A 23,420-nucleotide genomic window follows, 5' to 3' on the forward strand; every position below is an offset into this window, starting at 1 on the left:
GAGGAAAAGAATTGAGACTTACCAGTCATATGGGAGGAAGCTCCAGAGTCTATGATCCAGGAGGTAAGAGAGGATGACGCAAGAAGAGCAGTACCTAACTGGGCCGAAGCTGCGTGAGATGGCTCAGGAATATTACGAACGTGAAGCCACATAAGGGCATCATATGCAGCCTGAGAAATGATGAGAGATTCCCCTGAAGTAGACTGCTCAGCCGTCGGGGTGGAAGACTGTCTCAGGAGCAACTCTGGATGCAACAGAAGTAGCGACATACGTAGGATTACCATGGATTTACTAGCAATAATTAACAGTGTGATTAGTTCCATCGCAATGCTAACAAATGCGGGAACCATCATGTCCTCGTCCACGTCCACCACGACTACGAAGATTACGATCGCTACGATTGCGATCTCTCTCACGGCCTTTACCACGACCACCATAACCAGAAATGCGGCCTGAACTCAAGGATGATACCCGAGGCCAAGAGAGGACTGATCGCCAACAAGATGTGCGAAAATGAATGAGAAGGAAGAGTAGAGATGGTAGCGCGCTGACACATGGCATAGACTGTCGTCAATGGGGGAAGAGGATTCTGCATAATAGCCTAATCTCAAACATGGAGATAATCGTAATTTAACCCAACTAGGAACTGTATGATACGAGTATCATCCCGCTGCTTATGGGCATGTTCACGATCCTTTTTACATTTGGAAGGAAGAGGCTGATACAAAGTCCAACTCATCCCACATGTCACGAAGCATCAAATAGTAATCTTTTAATGATCATGAGTTTTGTTGGAACCGACCAATTTCTTGAATAAGCTGGAATACCCGTGAAAAATTCTGAGACTTCGAGAACATATCATGAAGCGTATCCCAAATGCCTTTAGCTGAGGATAAAAACATCATTGAGCGGTGAATCGAGGAATCCTTACTATTTAACAACCATGCAATAACTTGATAATTCTCCTTTGTCCAAGACTTGTAGGTAGCATCTGTAGAGCTTTGAGGATCATCCAAAATATACGACAACTTCTCACGGGCTCCTAAGATATCTGTAGAGCTTGGAGGATTTCAAAAGATATTTTGTTTCGGTTTCAAAATAGACGACAGCTTGGAGGAAATCTCAACCTTTTGTTATGGTTCACTCGGATGTTTGGGGACCAGCTCCAGTTACCTTCTCTTTTGGATTTAGATATTTTGTTACCTTTATTGATGATTATTCACGCATGACTTGGATTTATTTTTTGAAATCTAAAAGTGAAGTGTTTGATGCGTTTAAAGTGTTTTATCATAAAGTGTGCACTCAATTTCAATGTTTTATAAAAACCCTCCATTCTCATAATTTTAGAGGGGGGGAGGGGGGGGACATGGTATTTTGTCTACGACGTTGTGTGCTCACACACCTCAACAAAATGGTATCACAGAACAAAAGAATCATCATCTTCTTGAAGTTGCTCACACCCTTCTTCTTGGTATGCACTTACCTAAACATTGTTGGGGTGATGTTCTTCTAACTGCTACTTTTCTTATTAATCGTATGCCCTCACGTATCCTGTCTTACAAATCTTCATTTATTATATTGTATCCTCATGATAATCCGTTTCCTCCATCACCTAAAGTTTTTGGTTGCAAATGCTTTCTTCAAATTTTGGATGGAAGTGATGATAAACTTAGTCTCATGGCAATTAAGTGTGTCTTTTTAGGGTATACTCAGAGTAAAAAAGGGTATAAATGTTTTGACCCATTGACTCGTAAGAAATATGTTTCTGCCGATGTAACCTTCTTTGAGGATATTTCTTTTTTTCTCAGCTCTAGGTCGATTCCTCTGTGATCCTCTTACGAGTCAAGGGGAGTATGACTCTTATCCTCTTCCTCTCTCCACTAGTGATCACGGGGAAACTCCTCTCCCCTCCGTTCAACATCATGTTGGTGATTTGGGTGACCCTAAGCCTCTGCGGGTGTATCATCGTCGAGATAAATCTTCACACGCTCAGCCATCCACCCTTCCGCTCACTTTGGATGTTGGCTTAGGTAACTCTCCTACCTCGAGTTTAGATCTCTCGATTGCCTTGCGCAAAGGGTCACGATCTTGTACTCAATACCCCATTAGTAATTTCGTTTCATATGATCATCTTTCACCATCTTTTCAGTCGTTTGCAGCTTCCCTTTCAGCACAGACTATTCCTCGGTCTCTCTCACATGCTATTCAAAGTCCTAATTAGACGAATGAGGTAGAAGAAATGTCTGCTCTTGAGAAGAATTATACTTGGGACCTTGTGCCACTTCCTTTAGGGCATAAACCTGTTGGATGTCGATGGGTTTATACGATCAAGTTTCTTCCAGATGGCTCCATTGGTCGCTATAAAGCATGTCTTGTTGCCAAGGGTTACACACAGACTCATGGTGTGAATTACTTCGAGACATTCTCTCTGGTGACTAAGCTTAATTCGATTCACATTGTGATCTCCTTGGCCGTTAATTTATTACGACCATTGTTTCAACTTGATGTTAATAATGCATTTCTCCAAGGGGACCTTGCAGATGAAGTCTACATGCATCAACCTCCTGGCTTTGTTGCTTCCCACAACCCTGCGCTTGTATGTCGGTTGAAGAAGGCTCTTTATGGACTCAAACAATCCCCGTGTGCATGGTTTGAAAAATTCAATAAGGCTCTCTTGGAGTTCGGCTTTTTTCGTAGTTATGCTGATCATTATCTCTTTATATATTGCCGATCAACGGGTTTCATGGTTCTCATTGTCTATGTGGATGATATTGTTCTGTCCGGTATTGATTCTGTTGGAATGTGGGAGGTCAAAGAATATTTGACGACTAAGTTTGAGATCAAGAATCTTGGGTCCTCTTCGCTACTTCTTCGGAATTGAAGTTGGTCGCTCCTCATCCGGATTGGTCTTGTCACAACGAAAATATGCGTTCGATCTTCTCATGGAGACCGACATGTTAGGGTCCAAGCCTGCTACCACTCCTATGAATACTTCGCAGAAACTTCGACCAGATGATGGTGCTCTCCTTACTGATCCTGGGATGTATCGACGACTTGTAGGCCGGCTTATTTACTTGACTATTACTCGCCCAGATCTCTCATTTGCGATGAGTGTTGTTAGCCAATTGATGCAAGCTCCCCGTACCTCCCATCTCACGGTTGCCTACCGCATACTTCAGTATCTAAAATCAGCCTCGGGTCTTGGCCTCCACTTTCAGTTGCATGGTCATCTTCATTTTTCTGGCTATTCCAATGCTGATTGTGCATGTAGTACTTATGATCGCCGCTCTATATTCGGCTTCTGTACCTTCCTTGGTGGCAATATTATAACATGGAAGAGCAAGAAGCAACCGGTTGTTGCTCGGTCCTCGGTTGAAGCAGAATATCATGCTATGGCTCATGCGATGTGTGAGCTTGTGTGGCTTCGCAACCTTTTTGAAGAACTTTGCTATCCTCCTTCAGATCCTATTCTCTTTTATTGTGACAACCAAGCGGCCATCCATATTGCTCGTAACCCGGTTTTCCCCAAGCGAATCATGCATATTGAGGTCGACTGTCGCTTTACTCGGGAGAAAGTTGCTTTTAAGGAAATCGTTACCCCTTTTGTTCGATCCGGGGATCAACTTGCTGATGTTCTTACAAAGTCCTTGAGTCGAGATGCTCTTCATTGTGTTCGTGACAAGTTGGGCATGATCAACATCTATGCTCTAACTTGAGGGGGAGTGTAGAGAATGCTAGTGTATAGTTTTTTAATATAAGTGCATGTGCACACTTTTGCCTTCTCTTACGGTGTACTATATGCTCTGTTATAATAAAATATTGTGTGTTAGGGCATGTTAAGCCTAACACAATATCTTTCTCAAAACTTTCCTCTTTCTTCTACTTCTCTCTCAATCTTCTCCTCTTTTCTTCATACTACAATCATCAAACCATTCTCTACTCATGATGCATCTCAATTGGTGCCCATCATTTGGATGGTTTATTTTGAATTATTTGCATGCCACTTAAGCAATTTCTTAACAATTTTTGTGTTTGTATATTGCATATCATGCTCTACGAAAGTATTAGAGTATTCATTATTTAGAAAGGGATGTTATATGGTACTCTCGCAATGTATAACAATTGATAGGCATGCACTTAGAGGTTGTACACTTGCTATATATTAACTCAAATTAAACCAATTTAGTTGTGGAACCCATTGTTGCCAAGTCACGGTCCAAAAATCAGATGTTTGAACGATCCTAACCTTTGATTCGTGGACACTTGTTTGTTGAAATAGGACTATAGGACTTTTTTCATTTTTAACTGTCTGGTAAATGTCCACTAATCTCATCTTTAGATGATGAATTAAACGTATTTTTGGGTTATGAGGTATAATTTGGGCAATTTTATTTTATTTACTAGCACGCTAGGTGTGTAATTTTTAAAGATAATTAAATTTTGTACTTTCATACGTATCCTATTAGATTTATAAATTATATGAACTGATTTTGAATATATTTGCATCACTTCTGTCAAAAAGTGCATGGTTTGGGACCATATGTTGATTTTGTGCACTTGTTTTTTGAGATCTTTTGATTTCTAAGTACATATTGATTTCCTCTTTAACATCCCCTGAAGTTTCATTGAAAAATCTGACCAATTTCCCGATGTTTCCCAAAAACAGTGATACATTACATGTTACATCCGATATTTCCCATGCAATAACCGATATTTTTCCGTATCCCAATTCCGAAGGGAGTGATACATTCGTCAATACTGACATGGAAAACAGTGAATCGTGATACGCCATTCCACTCTATCAAGGACCAAATGTTTTTCTTTCAATATTCAATACTTATTTCCTGTGTTGGGCTTTCATCTGTATTGTTGTCTTAATGTCTTCTCGTGCAGGTTTATTGGCCCTGCAATGCCATCGTCTGAGTTACTGGCTGCGGCAGCCAGGTTAACAGAAGCAGAGACTGTGCTAAGGTATTTATTCATGGTGTTACTTCTGACATAGGCGGTCTAGTTAATGTTTATCATTTCATGGTGTTACTTCTGACATAGGTGGTCTAGTTAATGTTTATCATACTTGTTCTATACTATTGGCTTTTATAGTGCGCATCTTAGTAAGCTCACCTAAGTGTGAGAGTACGTTTGGCTTTTATAGTGTGCGTCTTAGTAAGTTGACCTAATAGTGAGAGTATGCTTATTTTTATTATTTTTCTTTCTTTCATTTTTATCAATCTTTTGCAGATTTTTTTATTATATAATATTTCTTGCATATGTTAAGCTGTTTTATCTTGTGGGAGCTTGGATTGACAAAAGTGAAGAAATCATTCTTTTACCTTTATCGCGTTATCTTGTTTGGAAGTTTTTAATTTGGATGGAAAGTAAAATCAAAGAGAGGAGATTTTCTCTCCTCCAAAAATTTCTCAACCCCCGTGTTTTACCATTTTCAGAGCAAATATTCTCTTCCCCATTTGCTTCCTTCTCTCCTCTCCTTTTTGCGGGCTGTCCATTTTTAGGAGGGATGGGTTGTCAAAGGTGAGGCGCACATGATGGACAATCCAAATCATTGGTTGATCGTTCCTTTGGAATCATTCGATCAATGTGGTTTTTGAGAGGGATGGTTAATCAAAGTTGGACCTTGCATGATGGATGGTCTAGATCATTGATTGGTCTGACCTTTTCTAGTACGATTAATATGGACTTTCCATTGTTCTACCTATTCGTTAGCTGGTTAGGATCATCCAATCAAAGTAAATTTTGAGAGGAATAGGCATCAAAGTTGGGCCGCCCATGATGGTCATCCAAATCAATGACCAAATTTTTTCTTGAATAATCAACATGTACCATCCATTTTCCAAACCTTTGGTAGGATGGTTGTGATCATTTAATCAAAGGGGGTTTTATGAGGGATAGCCGTTGGGCATACAATGGTGGACCACACATGATGGATGGTTCACATCAATGATTGGACCTTTTCTAGTATAATCATTTAATGTCCATTTTTCTTTGCTACAGGTCAAATGATTAGGATCGTCCATCAAAAGTGGTTTTTGAGAGGGACGAAATCAAAGGAGGGTCCAAATGGATGATCCAGGTCAATGATCAAACCTTTTATGGTATAGTTAACAATGACCATCCACTCACCTAGCCATTGGTCAGATGGTTAGGATCATCCAATAGATATGGTTTTTGAGAGGGATGAAAATCATAAGTGGCCCATGCATATGGATGGTCCAGATCAATGATCAGACCTTTTCTAGTTTAAAATATCGACCATCCATTCTCTTAGCCATCAATTAGAATATTACGTTCATCCAATCAAAGTGATTTATGAGATGGATGGGCCATCAAAAGCAGGCTGCACATGATGGATGGTCCAAATCAATGATTGAACCTTTTCAAGCATAATTGATATGGATGGCACGCCTTGAATTGCCCACTGTTCAAAACCCAAACAAGGGCGGTCCACTATTCCCAACAATCCCATAAATTCTCTTCTTTCACTTTTCTAGATTTTCCATGAAATACATTGATGGTGGCGGGCCATCTAATAGTTTATCCGAACCATAGGAAAAATTGCAACAACTATGGAGGCTGGTAGGCCATCCAGGAGTACAATTTTGGTGATCCTTGCCTTCCAATACTTTTGGGCATTTATGAACTAATTACATCTCCACCATTTATTTCATAATGTAGATTCCATGAAAGTAACCCTGAAACCACAGTTTGGTAGATACCTAAAAATGAGTTCATCTCATTTTAGTTAACCGCAATTATGCATTAGATATCTTGATTGTTGGTTATCAAGATTATTTTTTAATCCTTGCTGAAATAGGGGTTTTGATAGGATATGATGCCCCCGTATCATAGTATTGTATGGGGGATGGGTTTCCACTATTGGGTTGTATCTTAGATGATGATATGCATCGTTCAATTTTTGGATTCTATACTACATGGGCCACCCTCAGAAATATTTGTTGAACTGATGATTGTGTTTGAAGATGAATATGGAACATTGGAAAGTAATTTTGTAATGTCTTATATTCAAATCCAAGAGTCAATCCTTTCAAAAAAATAAAAATAAAAATAAAAATAAATCGAAGAGTCAAAGGTCAAGATCATCAATGAAGCATGATTATAAGACCATAGCTTCTATATTGTAGTAATGAGAACATGAACGGTTCAGATCATCATCTAAGATGCAATCCAGGGGTGGACATTCACCTCATATGGTATTCTGAAATGAGGCGTTTTATCCTATCGAAACCCCAAACTGAAATAAGATCTCTAATACATGATTCTGATTAACTAAAATGAGATGAACTCATTTTTAGGTGCTTACCAAACAAGCCCTAAAACTTAGAATTTTTTTAAACTCTCAAATATGCGAAAGATGTCTCCTTTCCACCTTTTTTCTAGGAAAACAGGAATCACTGAACAATCAATTCCAATCAAGTACTTTCAAAACTTATATACAGGCCCTAAAGAAATTGATTCTCTCTAATGTGGTTATTATACAGGGAAGCTGAGTTGGAGGTGGATAATGATTTATTCATCGGCCCTCCGCCGCCTGCCGTGGTTGCAGAAGCCGAATCAGCAAATGAGGCTGAGCGCTTTGAAGAGGTTCCAAAATCTCTCTCTCTCTCTCTCTCTCTCTCTCTCTCTCTCTCTCAGTCATGGATTTTTGATAAAATTATTAAAAGTGTTTATCTTTTTTTTATTTTTATTTTTTATTGTCAGTTGTAATTTGATGTCTAGGAATAATCCAATATAACCCATATGCATCATGTTGTGGTGCATATCACAATACTGGACACATGACTAACACATGATATTGATCTAGATGATCTTTTGGTCCACATTACTCTTTCAGGGCCACCATTGCAAAACCCCACTGGTTCAATGATCCCATCTATCTGATTGTTGGCCTTTTGTTATCTTTGCCCAATTCATAGGTCAGATTGGACGGTTAGAATTGTCTGATGAAAATGATTTGTAGAGCGATGGGCAATTCAAGGCGGGTTGTAAGTGCTGGGCAGTCTAGATTTATGATCGGACCTTTTTCATTCAAACAATTTGGACTGTCCATTTTGGAGCCCATCGGTCAAACAATTGTGGCTTTCGACTGGCGTGATTTTGGCAAGGTGGCCCTAAGGTATGTGCCCAGCTGGATCAGCAATTAAGATCAATGATCAGAACCTCTATGTGTCCAATGCATGTTTCTCAAAGCACGCTAAGAAATCAGAAGTTCTATCCACAAGGGAATTTTCTCTCCAGGCATTCTTGATTTGGGTTCTATAAAATCCTCTTTTAACACAACTAGCTCCAGTTTGAGGAGCAAGATTCCTTTTACTATTCACAAGGATTGTGAATACAAAATTAGGATCTGGAGGTTATCATACCAAGGATGCATGGTTCTGTGGTGTTCCCTAAATAAAGGTGATTTCTTAAGCTCGTAAAGATATTAGTTTGTTCCATCAGGAGGTATCTGAAGTCAATCGAGATCTGTGGCAAAGGCAAGCAAGGATTTTAAGAAAGGAACTTGGTACATTGTTGGTCAATAGAGTGAGATTCTGGGATGGTGTGGATTCGCCATGTTCCCTAGCAGAATCTTTTCCCTCTTTGCATGCCTTTCCGTGTGCAAAGGGAATAAGGTGAGAATTGCTATAATATTGAAAGAAGGGGTGTGGTTTGGAATGTGCTTATACAAAAGAACCTCACAGATGAAGACATCGGGCCCTTTGTTTTAGGTTCATGTTGCAAAATTATATAGTGTTAAACTGTTAATAGAGTCATAAGAAGATAAAAAGGTGTTGATGTGGTCAAAAAACAAATCTTCTCTTCTAGGTTGCTTCTTCTATCCATTTTGATGAGGGGTGATAATCTTACTGCACTAGCAAAGGTGTGGAATTCATCCATCCTTCCTAGAGTTGAAGTGTTTGTGTAGATTGCTATGGTAAACAAGATCCTCACGATCGACAACCTTCAAAAGAGGAATTTTGTGATTCCAAATGTGTACTTCATTTGCAGGAAAGAGGCAGTCTTTGAATCATCTCTTGATTCATTGCAAGGTTGTAGGGATATCTGGAGGCACCTTTTGCTCTCTTTGGTTTTTTGTGGGTGCTTAATGATTCTATCTGGGTGCTTTTGGTGTGATGGGATAAAGGCCCTTTTACTCCAAAGTCCAAAATTAGAGATCCTGTGAAAAATGCTTCCTTGTTGTAGCTCTTTGAGGCACTTGGAAAGAACGGAACCTCAGAATCTTCTAAGATACAGTGTCTATGTTATTTCCCTTCAAAAGGAGAATCCAGTCTATGATCCTCAAGTCATGACCACCCCTGGATTTAAGGGAGGGAGTTCTCCAGGCTTGTCTTCGTGGGAATCCATTGTAATTGGGGGAAACTTTTATGTATGAGTTTTGCTCTTGTTTTGGGGTCGATTCTCTTGTATTTCTAGATGACCCTCATCATCTATTTTGTTGTCTTGTTTTTTCATTTTCTTTTGCAATAAAATTTAAGTTATAATTAAAAAAGGGCAAAAATTGTAGAAGAAAAAGATGAGATATCTTATTTCTCGTGAGGTTCAATCTAAGCCAATTATCAATGCATCATTTCTAGGAGTTTACAGTGAGTGGGTGAGGCGCCCTTGCCTGCCATTTAACAGAGAATATAACTTTGTGTTCTTGTTCCGAGCTCAAGTGTTTGCAATTTGCTTTATGCATTTAAAATAGCACGTTCCTTGAGTCTGAAATGTAATTTTTACTATGATGATATTTTGGAACGTATAATATTTTTTCCCCTCTCGTATAATAGCCCTCAATTGATCCAGTTAATCTAGTAGCTGCTTGGTAGACAACTATGTGCTCAACGGGCAACTATGTGATGAACTGCTCTTTTTTTTTTTTATATATATATAATGTTGGGAACTCGTAGTTTAGGCTATATGTAATGTGCTCAGTTTTAATTTTTTTATAGGTATTGACAGTTGAGAGGCAATTGGCATGATTTGTCCTTTTTTTAGAAGTATGATTGTCCGATCTATATTGCTTCTTTACCCTATTTCGTCTTTGCCTGCGATTAAATGGTTATTTAAGTTTGCTGCTTATCTTACTGCTTCCTCGACTGGTATTGATCAGGTGACACGCATTATCGGAGTTGAGGCGGACTGCCCTTATGATGTGGTTGGAGTGAATCATAAGATGTCCATTGAGAACATTAAGAAAAAGTAAGGTTGTTAGATTGATATTAGTTCAAGTTGGAGCTTTTAACTTCCTGATATGGCACCATTTGTTAACTTCCTCCTCTATAGTTATTTATATTGTGTTTGTTGAAGGAAGTTCTCAAAAATTTCACCATAGTTTAGATAATACAGCTATTAGGTAATATCAACAACACTGTACATCTCATTAAAAGAAAATTCCTTGCACCTCAATGAAGAATGTTTATATTTTTCCAGTTTAATGAGACTCTATCATTCCCCTTGAGCTTATTTGGTGTCACCGGGGCATTGAAAACTTCTTAGGGGATGTGGTTACCTGTCATGAGAAAATTCTTCAGTAATAATGTTTCCCTTGGTATTGAATATATTTCATAAAAAAATCTTCAGTCCTCATGTCAGCAATTTGATTGGTAGTGAATGCTATGGTTTCATTCCCTCAAAAACTTTCTTGTGAGTTGTGAGGAAGTGAAACTCAATACACTTTTTTCAAGCATGACACAGTTCATGTGCCATGAACACTGATTATCTCGATATTTTTAGTGATACAAGTTTCATCTTTCTTTTAAGAATTTGTTTGACTCATCTTTGCTTAGATGCTCCTGCAAAGCCCTATAGTCTGCATCTGCTTTTGATTCGGCATCTCGTTTTTGTGACTCTATGACATAAGATTCTGACCTAGACATGTGCAGGCTCATTGTACCTTCAGTTAGGCCTTGAGAAGGTCTCTTCATCTTCTTCATGTTTTTTTTTTTTTTTTCCTTTCCTTTTTTGTTTTTTGGGTGAGTTATCTCTCTCCCTCTCTCTCTCTCCCTCTCTCTCTCTTTGAGAGACATTGAAAATGGATGGGAATTGCTGGGCATTATAGATAACACAGTAAAGAACATGAGCAGAATGCTCCTTGGAGAGAAGGAAAAGATGCCACCATTAGCCTCATAGATTACAATCTGCTCTCTCTTGCTTGACTTTTGAGGCCAGTCAATTAGTCATCCCCAGAAAAAAAAACATGTACATTGTTCGCTGTTAAGATGGTTTTGGTTTCACTGTCCAGTGTTCACACCATGATGGCACTCAGTTGTGTCACGAATTCGTCTCAGGAGTCATTCTTTGCTACAATTACCTTCTCATTTGCATGTTGTGCCATTTTCAGCATTCTAGTACCCTAGACCTGCACTGCACACACTGAGCATTTACCCTCTCTCCCATTTGGCATGATTGGGCTTCCATCACCTCTGAGATTTGACGCAGGCTTCTATTTCAATCTCGGACATTATCAACATCTGCCACACTTTCTGTTATCAAGTTATTTCCTTACTGTGTGAGAGAATTCTCTTTGAGGCACTGACATCTCTTGTTTAGCATATTGATATATTGGTGCATTTGGTTGACAACAATGTGATATTTAGGTCATTTGGACATAGGATCTAGAAATGGGCAAACAATAGTTAGTACAATAAAGGTCTGAGAGTACATAATGAGTATTTTTGTAGTCTATGCATCTATTCGGTGCAAATGAAGGCTGGCTTGAAATACTTGAATAGGCAATAATTGCTAAATGTATCTCAATTTGTCCACACCTTCAAATTCAGTCCCAATACTTTTTAAAATGCGTGTACATCTTTTGTTTGGCAAGAAGAGGCTCCGTGCCCCAGTTGATTTAAAGAATGAAAAGACAGAAATCCATTAAAACAATGTGATGTAGGACAATTAACCACTTGCTCTAAAAGGTCGAACTGATAGAGCATGGAGAATTAATCCACGGGCTGCCCACCCCGAGTGTGTCCCCGCATCCCACAGGCTACCCCACTCGAGCCCGGTGTGAATATGCCCCTGCATTACAACGGCTACTGATCAGTAATATGAAGCTCAGATATAGGAACCACTTAGCAAGATCATCTGCTGAAGAACACCTCTCTCCTTAGGGGCCTATTCGGACAGAGGGAATCCAAAACATGACGTGGAAAATTCCCATGGAATCCTCAATGAATGGAAAACTGCAGAATCCAACGGTAATTCCATTGTTTGGTTGAATGTAGTTTCCATGGAAATTGTAAGCTTTCACGTGGAGAAGAATAAGAAAAGAGGATTTTGGGAGAGAGAAGGGTTGTAGAGTGACTAGTGAATCTCTCTCACCCAATTATTACTGTAATCAACCTTAATAAGAAGAAGAAGAAGAAGAAGAAAGAAATAGTGCCCAGTGGCCAGCAAGAGCACCAAAATATAGTACACCATACCAAAAGAAATATGAAACTCCTAAACAATTTTTCGCGCATTTATGCACACACACCTACATTTCTAAACTCTCCCTCAAGCTAGAGCGTAGATGTCACACATGCCTAGTTTGCCCATGGTAGCTTAAAGATGAGAGGATAAATGGCATTTGTAAGAATATCTGCAAGTTAATCATTGGTGTGAAGATGAATAATATGAAGAATCCTAGACAAAATCTTCTCAGCAACAAATTGACAATCAACCTCCATGCTTGTGTTTTATCCTCTTGTAAAAAACACAAGATTGGTGATGTTGTGAGTAATGGCTTGATTGTCACAATAGAATGGGATCAGGTAGTAAATGTGATGTGCATGTCACAAAGAAGACACTGAAGTCAATTAGCCAAATAATCTCGCATGTAGCAAGTGTTAGGAAAGTATGCTAGGGAGCAATATTCAACTTCGACAGAGGAACGACAACCACTGACCGTTTCTTACTGTTCCATGAAATTCTTCCGACGAACATACAATAACCAAAAGTGGAGCCATGTTCATCAGATGACCAACCCCAATCTGCATTGCAATATGCCTCCTGAATGTTGAGATGGCTATGCTCAGCATACAACCACCCTTTGTCAGGAGCGAACTTCTAGTAATGAAGGATTCTATGCAAGGCATCGAGATGATGAGAACAAAGAGGCTGCATGATTTGACTGACAACACTCACAGTTTGTACAATATTGGGTTGAGTATTGGTCAAATAAATAAACTTCCCAACTAAGCGACACTACATGCCTGGATCACTAAGAACTGTGGATTCCATATGATGAAGACAATGGTCAACTTCAATGTGTGCAGAAGCAGGTTGGCTCCCATCATCCGTCTCAAAGAAAATGAGAGCTTACTTCCTTTGAATATGAAGATATTGCATTTTGAAATCTTAATTCCAATAAATATTTGAGCAAGCTCAAGTCTTTAATCTCACAGGATCGAGGTAGAATTTGTTTTACCTCATCAATATCTTTGTCACTATCACATGTGATTGCAATGTTCATCAACATAAACAGCTAGACAGTGAAGGATCTGCCAGTTTTGGACACTCCAGTTGGTGTTTGACCGAGACACGAAATTGCTTATAGCATGCCTATTTTGTTGAACACCGTTAGGCCCTAATTTTTGACTTGTTTCACCTCTCAATTGCTTCCAAACCCTACGCATTCACATCCTCATATTTAACACTCGGTTTGACACCTGGTGTAATCCACAAATCCAGTTAGATGCTTTGTTTGACACCCGGTTGGACGATGGGGCCCACTAGTTCAAGTGTACAACATTATCAACCTATATACCATCTGTACATCCTCTTTGGAGGATTTGTAGAGATCGTACAGCCACAACGTGTCAATTGATACACACATATGCTTAGGTAGATTTGAACCCTGTGTATCAATTCCCTTCTTTGGGTTATTTTTCTTTACTGCAAATCTGCAATAAGGAGATCTGATTGGATATTTTAGAAAAATTTATATGATCCAATATGAAATAGAGTTCTAGAGGCTTCTTTCTAAAAGCTTCATCATCATCATCATTTAAGCCTTATCCCAATTCCCAAGTAATTTGGGTTGGCTACATGAATCTTGTTCCACCATTCTACTCTATCGAAGGCCATCATCTTGGACTCACTCACTCCTAACTGGCACAGTTCTTTGTCTCCGTTGCACATGACCAAACCATCTTAGTCTACTTTCCCTCATCTTTTACCCATTGGTGCTACCCCTAAGTTCCCTCGAATGCAGTCATTTCTAATTCTGTCTTTCCTGGTCTTGCCACTGATCCTCCTCAACATCCTAATTTCGGGGACACTCATCCTATGAACATGTTGGTCCTTAACTGCCCAACGTTGTGTCCTAAGCTTCTTATGAGGGTTAAATAGGCCTGTTAGGCCATACATATGAACAATGCTAAATACTTTGAATATTTGATTGAATGGATGTTTTTTCTTTCTTTCTTTTATTCTTTTTTTAATTTCCTGCGATGAGATTCTATTTGCCAGTTGTAGACACTCCATTTGGCGTCAGTCCTACCGAGATGAATGAATATCACTTATAGCATGCCTGTTTTGTCGAATTTCATCTCTGTTAGACCTAATTTTTTACCTTTTTCACCTCTCAATTTCTTTCAAACCCTACAAATTCACAGCCCCATATTTGACACTCGACTGTGGAACCCATAGATCCAATTAGATTCTTTGTTTGACACCCGGTTGAATGATGGGGCCCACCAGTCCAAGTGTACAACATCATCCACCTATATACAACATTATCAACCTATGTACCAACTGTACATCCTCTTTGGAGGATTTGTAAAGATCATACAGCCACAACATGTCAATTGATACACACGTATGCTTTGGTTAGATTTGAACTCTATATATCAATTTCCTTCTTTGGGGTATTTTTCTTTACTGCAATAAGGAGATCTGATTGGATATTTTAGGAAACTTTATATGGTGCAATAGGAAATTAGAGTAGAGTTTTTTTATTTTTTATTTTTATGAGAGATAGCTGAAATTTTATTGAGAAACCGCCAAAGCGGGAAAGAATATAAAAATGAAGACAACATCGAAGAAGAACGATCAGCGTTCACAGCTGATTTAACAAAAAGAGCCCATTTGGAAACGGCTACTCTGACCAGATGAGTGATTTCCGCAACCAAGAAGACCTTGTTTTGGAAACATTGGCTATTACGGGCCTTCCAAATATACCAAAAAATTTCCATTGCCACTAGTCTCCAAACAGTTTTCCGGGATTTACCCACCATACCCCCATGCCAGGCCCATAAAAGCTGATCAACCATCTTCGGCATGGCCCAAGAGATTTGGAAAATGTGAAGGAAGTGCTCCCATACCTTGCGGGCAAAAATACAATGAATGAAAAGGTGGTCAATAGACTCCACATCCCTCATACACATCAAGCCTTATACCAACTAATTTGGGTCGGCTACATGAAGCTTGTTCCACCATTCTACTCTATCAGGGGCCATCAACTTGCACTCACTCACTCCTAACTGACACGGTTCTTTGTCTACGATACACTTGACCAAACCATCTAAGTCTACTTTCCCTCATCTTATTACCTATTGGTGCTACCCCTAAGTTCCCTCGAATGCATTCATTTCTAATTCTATCCTTCCTGCTCTCGCCACTGATCCATCTCAACATCCTAATTTCAACGACACTCATCCTTTGAACATTTGTTCCTTGATTTCCTAACATTCTGTCCCATGCTTCTTAGTAGGGATTGACCTATTGGGCCATACATATGATCAGTGCTCAATACTCTAAATACTGATTGAATGGAATTTTTTTTCCTCTCTCTCTCTCTCTCTCTCTCTCTCTCTCTCTCTCTTCTTTTTTTTTTTTTTTAAAATTTTTAATTTAATTTAATTTTTTTTTAAATTCCTGCAATGAGATTCTATCCTATGGAAGTGGCACTTCTAGAAGTTAGTGGTAAGACGCCTCTAGTTCCCTTTGATGTGTTTTCTTACCATTTTTCTTCATGGTGTGACTCCCTATATCTGTGTACCTCTGCTTCCATTTTATTTTCTGTTGCAAGAAAATAGATCATCAATTTTGTGGCAACAATTGGACGAGGGGTACGTATTCAATCTATTGAATTCGAGTTCTATTGTTCAATTTTGCTGCATCACTTGGTCTCTTATGCATTTGTCTAGCTGGCTATTAGTTTAAGTTATTGCCTTTAGTGTTTTGATAACCCGGTCAAGGGTTCGAGTATCCATAGGTGGTGAAAGCCCACTACGGAGTGAGTGTGTGGGGGTGTTAAAAAAAATAAAATAAAAATAAATTGCACATTGCTTTCTAAAGTTCCTTTTTTTTTTTTTTTTTTGCATTAAGTTTCATTTTTAGCAGATTGAATGTTGTTCAATGAGTTATACAGTATTGCATTTGCGATAGTATATCCTTCACTAGAGAGTATTTGCATGTTCTGTTTTGTTTAGGTATTGGAAGCTATCTCTGATGGTGCACCCAGACAAATGCTCTCATCCACAGGCACACCAAGCTTTTGTCATACTGAATAAAGCTTTTAAGGAGCTACAAGATCCGGAAAAGGTATGTTTTGCAATGTCATGGCTTTTGGTTCAGGGTTTAAGAAACTTTTACTATACTCTATCTCTTTCTCAGTAAGCCTTATGATTTATTGGGTATATGCTAAACGTGGATTCCATTTTGCTTTACTTGTGGCGAATGGCTGCAAATTACAGAAACTAGAACAATTAGGTGTTCTATCTAATTGTTGGCTATCTTAGCATGTCTAGACATTCTTGTTGAACAAAAACATTTCGAAAGTACTACAATGAGTTGGTTGGCAAATCTAAGTGTTTTATATTTTTTTTTTCGCTAGTGTTGTGGAGCTCTTGGCTATAACTTAGGCATTGCCATTGGCTTTTTTGGGGGTTTCGCAGGTTGTTATTACACTTCTATGAGGTTTTATATGTATTTTCTTTTCTATTAGCCAAATGAAGATAATCAAGAGAAAATTACGTCTCCATGAGATATCTCACTGGTGTAATATCTGTTTGAAATGCCTCCATGAGATGCAAGATGCAGTATATTTTCCTTCTTTAAGGAGATGGACTTGTTTTTATGGATTTTTCTTACACAACGTGATAATGTTCTTACATTATGGCCTCCTATTTGCATCATCATAGAACTTTCCTGTTGATCCATAATTCTTTCTTGCCTTTTGTTTTCCTAACATTGAATCTTGAAATCTTGATGTGTTGTTAAAAGTAACTTATGTCCATTTTCCTTCCAATACTAGTTGCCTTGTGGCATATAGTCTAAAACAATGTTTTTGACTTGTTGCCCTTGTAAGTTTTTAAATTTAGTAGAATCATAGATTAAAGAGAGAAAGAGGAGAGGAAAGGAGTTAGGAATCGATGTCCCCACTCTTCCCCTTTATATAAATAATAAAAATCAAAAAGTAAAAAAATACCTTTACTAATAATGTTCATATTCTAAAAAAATCCCAAACTAATGTCCTAGTCCAATATAAACACTGAATATAAAAGAGAGAAGCTAGGTGGGTTGTACAGTGGGATAGCCCACATCCACATCCATTAGGTGGTTGTATTGTTGTACAGCCCACATCCTCATGCGTTAACACTCGACTTCAAGCTAGAGCATAGATGTTGTCAATGCTAAGCTTGGAGTTTATGCATGTAGACTTTCTATGAAGAGAGCTTTGGTGAACACATGAGCAAGTTGATCCTGGGACCAAACATATAGCGTAGAGATTTCACCACTCGAGGCCTTCTCACGTATAGAGTGACAGTGACTCAATATGTTTGGTCCTTTCATGAGCGGATTGTTTGTAATGTGGGATGCTTTCTAATTATCATAAAACAATTGCATAGGTAGATTCACCGCATGCTTCATTTCCTACAACAATTTCTTGATCCACATTAACTCAAAGTAGCATTAGCCATTGCTCTATATTCTGCTTCAATGCTTGATTGAGCCACAACACTCTGCTTCTTACTATTCCAAGTAATTAGATTTCATTCTAAAAAACGTGCAATACCCAGTAGTAGACTGCCTATTTGTCAAAGAACCTGCACAGTCTGCATCGCAGTACCCTATGATCTGAAGATGATTGTTCCATTTGTATAGAATTCCTTGTCCCGATGCTCGTTTAAGATACAATAGAATCAGAACAATTGCACCCATGTGAGGCACCCTCGGAGAGCTCAGAAACTAGCTCACCACACTCATAACATAGATATGTCTGGCCGAGTAAGAGTTAAATCGACAAGTTTCCCAACCAATCTTCTATACCTCCCTGGGCATTCAAATACATCTTATTGATCACCAACAAGTTTGTGATTTGGATCCATTGGTGTATCAACTTGCTTAGGTACCAAGAAAACACGTCTCCACGAGAAAATTCAGATCATATTTCTGTTTAGACAAATTAATTCATTCCTTGGATCTGACAACTTCTATACCAAGAAATATCGAAGATGACCAATATCTTTTATGAAAAAAATGCCTTTGAAGATTCTTCTTAAGCTCCTTAATTCCCCTATTGTCACTTCCTGTAACAACAATATCTGCACCATATACCACTAAGTCACTAACACAATAAGACTCAAGGTGTCTTTCTGTACAAAGACGGAATGATCAACATGACTTTGAACAAAACCATAGTATAATACAACTTTACTAAATTTGTTAAACCATGCACGAGGTGACTACAACTCATAAATCGCCTTGCGCAATTTACATACCTTATCTAACTCCCCATGAGCAACAAATCTAGGTGGTTGCTCCATATAGACCTCCTTAGTGAGATCACCATGAAAAAAAATGCATTTTTAACGTCAAGTTAGAAGAGGGACTAGCCACGATTAACGACCACGGAGAGGATAACATGATTGGAGTTCAACTTGTAACAAGGGAGAAGGTCTCAGTGTAATTAACACAAAGGGTCTGAGCATATCCCATAACAACCAAGCGTGCCTTTAAACATTCAACTGTACCATCAAGATGAAACTTGATGATGTACACCCATTTGCAACCAACAACACGTTTATCTGCAAGTAGACTGGTTAGCTCCCAAGTTTTTTTCCAATAAAGAGCAGCCATTTCCTCTTCCATTGCCTATTTCCACCCCTTTTGTAAAAGTGCTTCTTGGTATGACTTGGGAATAGAATGAGAGGACAAGGATATGACGAATCTATAGAGCGGGAGGTAGGTCATATTTAAAGATAGGATGATCAATACTTGCACGCTTATCTTTCCTCAAGGCAATAGGAACATTAGACCTATTTGGAGAGCTCACTGTGTCACTAGGCTTGGAAGAAGATATAGTGGATTACACATCACGATTGGACAAACTATCTTCCTGTTTTCGTCGTGAGTAGACTTTCAATTGATGCACAATGGGAATGTAGGAGTTAGTAATAGGAGGAGGTTGGATAATGTCTTCTTCAATGGCAATAGTTATTAGGTACAAGAACTACTTCTACATCAAGATATTTAGTGTCTTTTGAGAAGAACGGATTGGACACCAAAAATGTAACATTTGCAAACATTTATTGTTTTTGAAGTGAAGGACTGTAACGAACGATAACCTCTTTGTGTCTGTGAGTACCCAAGAAAAATACATTTAATAGCTAGGATTTAACTTATCATGCCTCCACTCTAATTGGCCAATAAAACATACACATCAAAAAACTTTAAAAGGTAAAGAAAACAACGGAGTATCTAGAAGTAAAACTTTATAAGGGGATTGACCTGCCAAAATAGTCAAGAGCATTTGGTTTATCAGAAAACACGCTATAAATACTGCATCATTCCAAAAACTTTTGGGAACGTTCATGTGGATTATTAGAGCACGAGTTACCTTAAGCAAGTGACAATTTTTCCGTTCTGTAACACCATTTTGCCGTGGGGTGTGGGCACATGATGTTTGATGTGGGATACCCATTTAAAAAAAATATTGATTTAAGGATTGTGACATATTTTCTTAGCATTCGGAATCAAACAGAAACACTTTTGAGTTCAATTGATTTTGTACTTGCATGTGAAAAATATTTAAAATAGAGAGTAATTTATATATCTCTTTCATTAAACAAATTCAAGTCATTCGTGAAAATTCATCAATAAATGTAACAAAATACTTATATCCTTTCCTACTGAAAATTTTAATTGGTCCCTAAACACTTAAATGGACTCAACAAAAATGAATTGAACTACGCTTTTTCACAAGTGGTGGAAAAGTAACAGGATCATGTTTACCCAAATCACACACTTCATACTTTAGAACTGAAACAAACGATAAAGAAGGAATAACACATTTACAAATTTTCTAGGATGGATGGCTGAGACTGCAGTGCTGCTGATATGGAGAAATGTTCCTTTCTGCTGTTGCGCTAACAATGGCAAGGTCAAGATAGTACAACCCATCGTGTTTACGTTCTCCATCGATCTTCATCTTCATCTTTTGATCTTGGAAAACACAATGTGAAGGATATAAAGTCACAAAACAGTTAAAAGATTTGGTGAGCTTGATAACAGATTGAAGACCAAAAGGGAGTTTATGGATATAAAGGACAAATGATAATGAAAAGGAAGAACTTGGGTGAACAATACTCATTCTACATACTTTTAACTCGGTACCATCATCCAAAGTGGTAGATGGACTTGCTACCACTGTGTTAATAGAGGAAAACACGTTGGACTCACCTGTCACGTGGTTAGATGCTCTAGAGTCAATGACCCATGGAGCAGGGAGTTTATGGACATAAAGGACAAATGATAATGAAAGGGAAGAACTTCGGTAAACAATACTCATTCTACATACTTTTAACTAGGTACCATCTTCCAAAGTGGTAGATGAACTTGCTAACACTGTGTTAATAGAGGAAAACACATTGGACTCACCTGTCACGTGGTCAGATGCTCTAGAGTCAATGACCCATGGAGTAGGGGACTTGGATCATAATTAGACCACACTTGAGGTCACAAATGTAGCTGTCGGAGTGGAAGTATCTGCAAAAATAGCAAGAGCAAATTTATTCTATAGAGTTTTCAACAACTTGGAATATGCTTATTGTAATTGTCACGTCTCTCCTGACATACATTGCCAATGATTTATAGACGCAGAACTGGCTGGATGGGACCCACTACTCTCTTCCATGTGAGATGCCTCATTAGCTCATAACATTTTTCAATAGAATAATTTGTAAGCTTACAATGGGTACACTTTCTAGGTCCATGACTTACACCACGACCTCCTTCCACTTCACTATGACAATCTTTGATTACCTCTACTTCCACAACCACAACCTCGGCCTCGACCAGTAAAAGATGCTTAAGCAGAGCTGTTATTGGCTCTAGTTGTAGAGCCATTAGATACACGTTGGAGGCGAGCATACACCTTAATCAAAGATGGCATATCCTTGCCACCCAAAATCTGTGCACGAACTAGTTCATATTCACGTTTCAGACCGGATAAAAACTTGGCCACATGAAACTTCTCTCATTGCTTTTCTAAATCAGTAAGGGGTTGATACACATTCAACTCCTCCCACATTCCTTAAGTTTTGAATAGTATTCACTCAGCGATTTATCTCCTTGTTGAAGCTCAAATATTTCTTTAAATAAGTGATGCATACGAGAGATATTTTTGTCGGCAAAATACAATGCATCTCAAATCTCCTTTGCAGTAGTTAAAAACAGTACGTTCGCGCTAATAGATGTTTCCATACTGTTCTAGAAGCACTTTATAATTTGAGCATTCTCCTAGACACATTGGTCATATGTACTAGTGCTCATTCGGCTTCCCACTGGTCAAATATTTTAATTTTCCCTTGGTAGTAAAAAACACTTGGATGGATTTGGACCACTGAAGATACTTTGTTTCATTTAATTTAATGAAGGTAATTTGGACCCATAAAAATTCAGATGGATTTATGAATCCAGTTCTTGAATTACTCTTCATTTCCATTGAGATAAGGGATTAGAATAAATACCGCAAGCTCATATGAATATGGGCTGAACTTTCGGGATAGACGAATTCCTAACTTGTACGCTTCACATGGTATGCACACCCCACCTGAAGAGAATAACCAACCCATATGTCCATTCATTCCACCTTTAACTCCACTATCTTTTACAGTCTGTAGTTTTGGTCATTCTGCAATCTGGATATCGTTCATATTTGTCAATGTACAATTGCTAGATCAGCTAGCTTTTTGAAGCTTAACCAGTAGACTGTTCTATTTTTATGCTATTTTATACAAACCTTTCCTGGGTGCTCTCGTCTTCTCGCCTTGTTGAGAATCATTGCAACTCTTTCCCTCTTTAAGTGATTCTAATATGGGAATTTATATGCTATTGTGGCATTTATAAGATATTGCTTTGTTCTTGAATTTTGTTGCTTTCATTGCAGAGAAAAGCTACTGATGAGAAAATTAGACTAAAGGAGGAGCAAGAGGAATTTATGGTATGGAACTTTCTCGGCCAAAATTCACCTGGTTTCCACCACATAGACTTATCCGTATTTTTTGCTAACGATGCTCTTATTGGTTGGGAGCTATTTTATATTATCATGTGCATAGTGATTTTATTTTCTCATCAGAAAATGCAGAATTTTCTGATGTACTGGATTCCCTACATGCGGGGCACATGGTTTGGGGGTCAAAACCATTGTTCTAATGGGTCCTGCTGTGAATGGGTAATGCCAAAGAACCTTCCTGACTGAGAGATCCTAACCCTTCAATTTTTGGCTTATATCCATCGAATGTGGACAATTTTTGTACCTCTCTTAACCAAAACCAGGGAAGTTTCCAGGACATTCCCCATGCATGGTGAGCTCATCAGATCAACAGTTTCGATAAACTAATCATGGAACCCACATATAGGGAATCCATTCTGTTGGCAAACTGTGTGTTTTCTGACAAAAGGGTAGCACAATTCCTTTTTATTTAAAAAAAAAAAAAAACTTTTAGGGAGCTTTCTGAAAGTTTAGTGAAAGTTGAACCACTTGCAGTTCTGCAATCTGTTTTCTTGTCTAGATTTGACAGTTCTCAAATATTACATATATTTTGCTGCCATGGTTATTTGGTATCAACATTTAGTTTATTCTTGGAGAAAAATATTGAAGTACACTACAATATCTACTCCACTATTAAAGAGTTAGCATAAGACATTATCATTGTAAATTTATTTGCGAAATACACTTTCCTATCATTCTCCAATGGTTTTTGCCACTTGTGAGTTTGCCCTTTCTTTCATAATACTTGCTAATGTGTATGCTTACTGTCAGTTCCTTTATTCCTGTCAACTTTTCACATTCATAGCACATCCGAACCATGAAAAGAAGATCACCTAGTGTGATAAACATGCGATCCAAGCCTCGAATGCAGGTGCCACTGTAAATTCCTGAGCACAAAAGTCCATTCATTGGTTAGGCT

The 23,420-nt window shown here is 38.4% G+C and overlaps 1 protein-coding gene across 1 annotated transcript in view; it reads left to right on the top strand.

Moving 5' to 3' along the window:
* The window catches only part of LOC131237424 (uncharacterized), a 51,386-nt gene that overhangs the window by 18,156 nt on the left and 9,810 nt on the right, over window positions 1–23,420 (top strand). The window contains exons 3-7 of the mRNA XM_058235172.1: window positions 4,894–4,971; window positions 7,515–7,617; window positions 10,130–10,218; window positions 16,437–16,548; window positions 22,397–22,450. Coding sequence (XP_058091155.1) covers window positions 4,894–4,971; window positions 7,515–7,617; window positions 10,130–10,218; window positions 16,437–16,548; window positions 22,397–22,450 — 436 coding nt within the window. The remainder of the gene's footprint in view (window positions 1–4,893; window positions 4,972–7,514; window positions 7,618–10,129; window positions 10,219–16,436; window positions 16,549–22,396; window positions 22,451–23,420) is intronic.

This window comes from Magnolia sinica, chromosome 2, assembly GCF_029962835.1.
Source record: "Magnolia sinica isolate HGM2019 chromosome 2, MsV1, whole genome shotgun sequence".
NCBI lineage: Eukaryota > Viridiplantae > Streptophyta > Magnoliopsida > Magnoliales > Magnoliaceae > Magnolia > Magnolia sinica.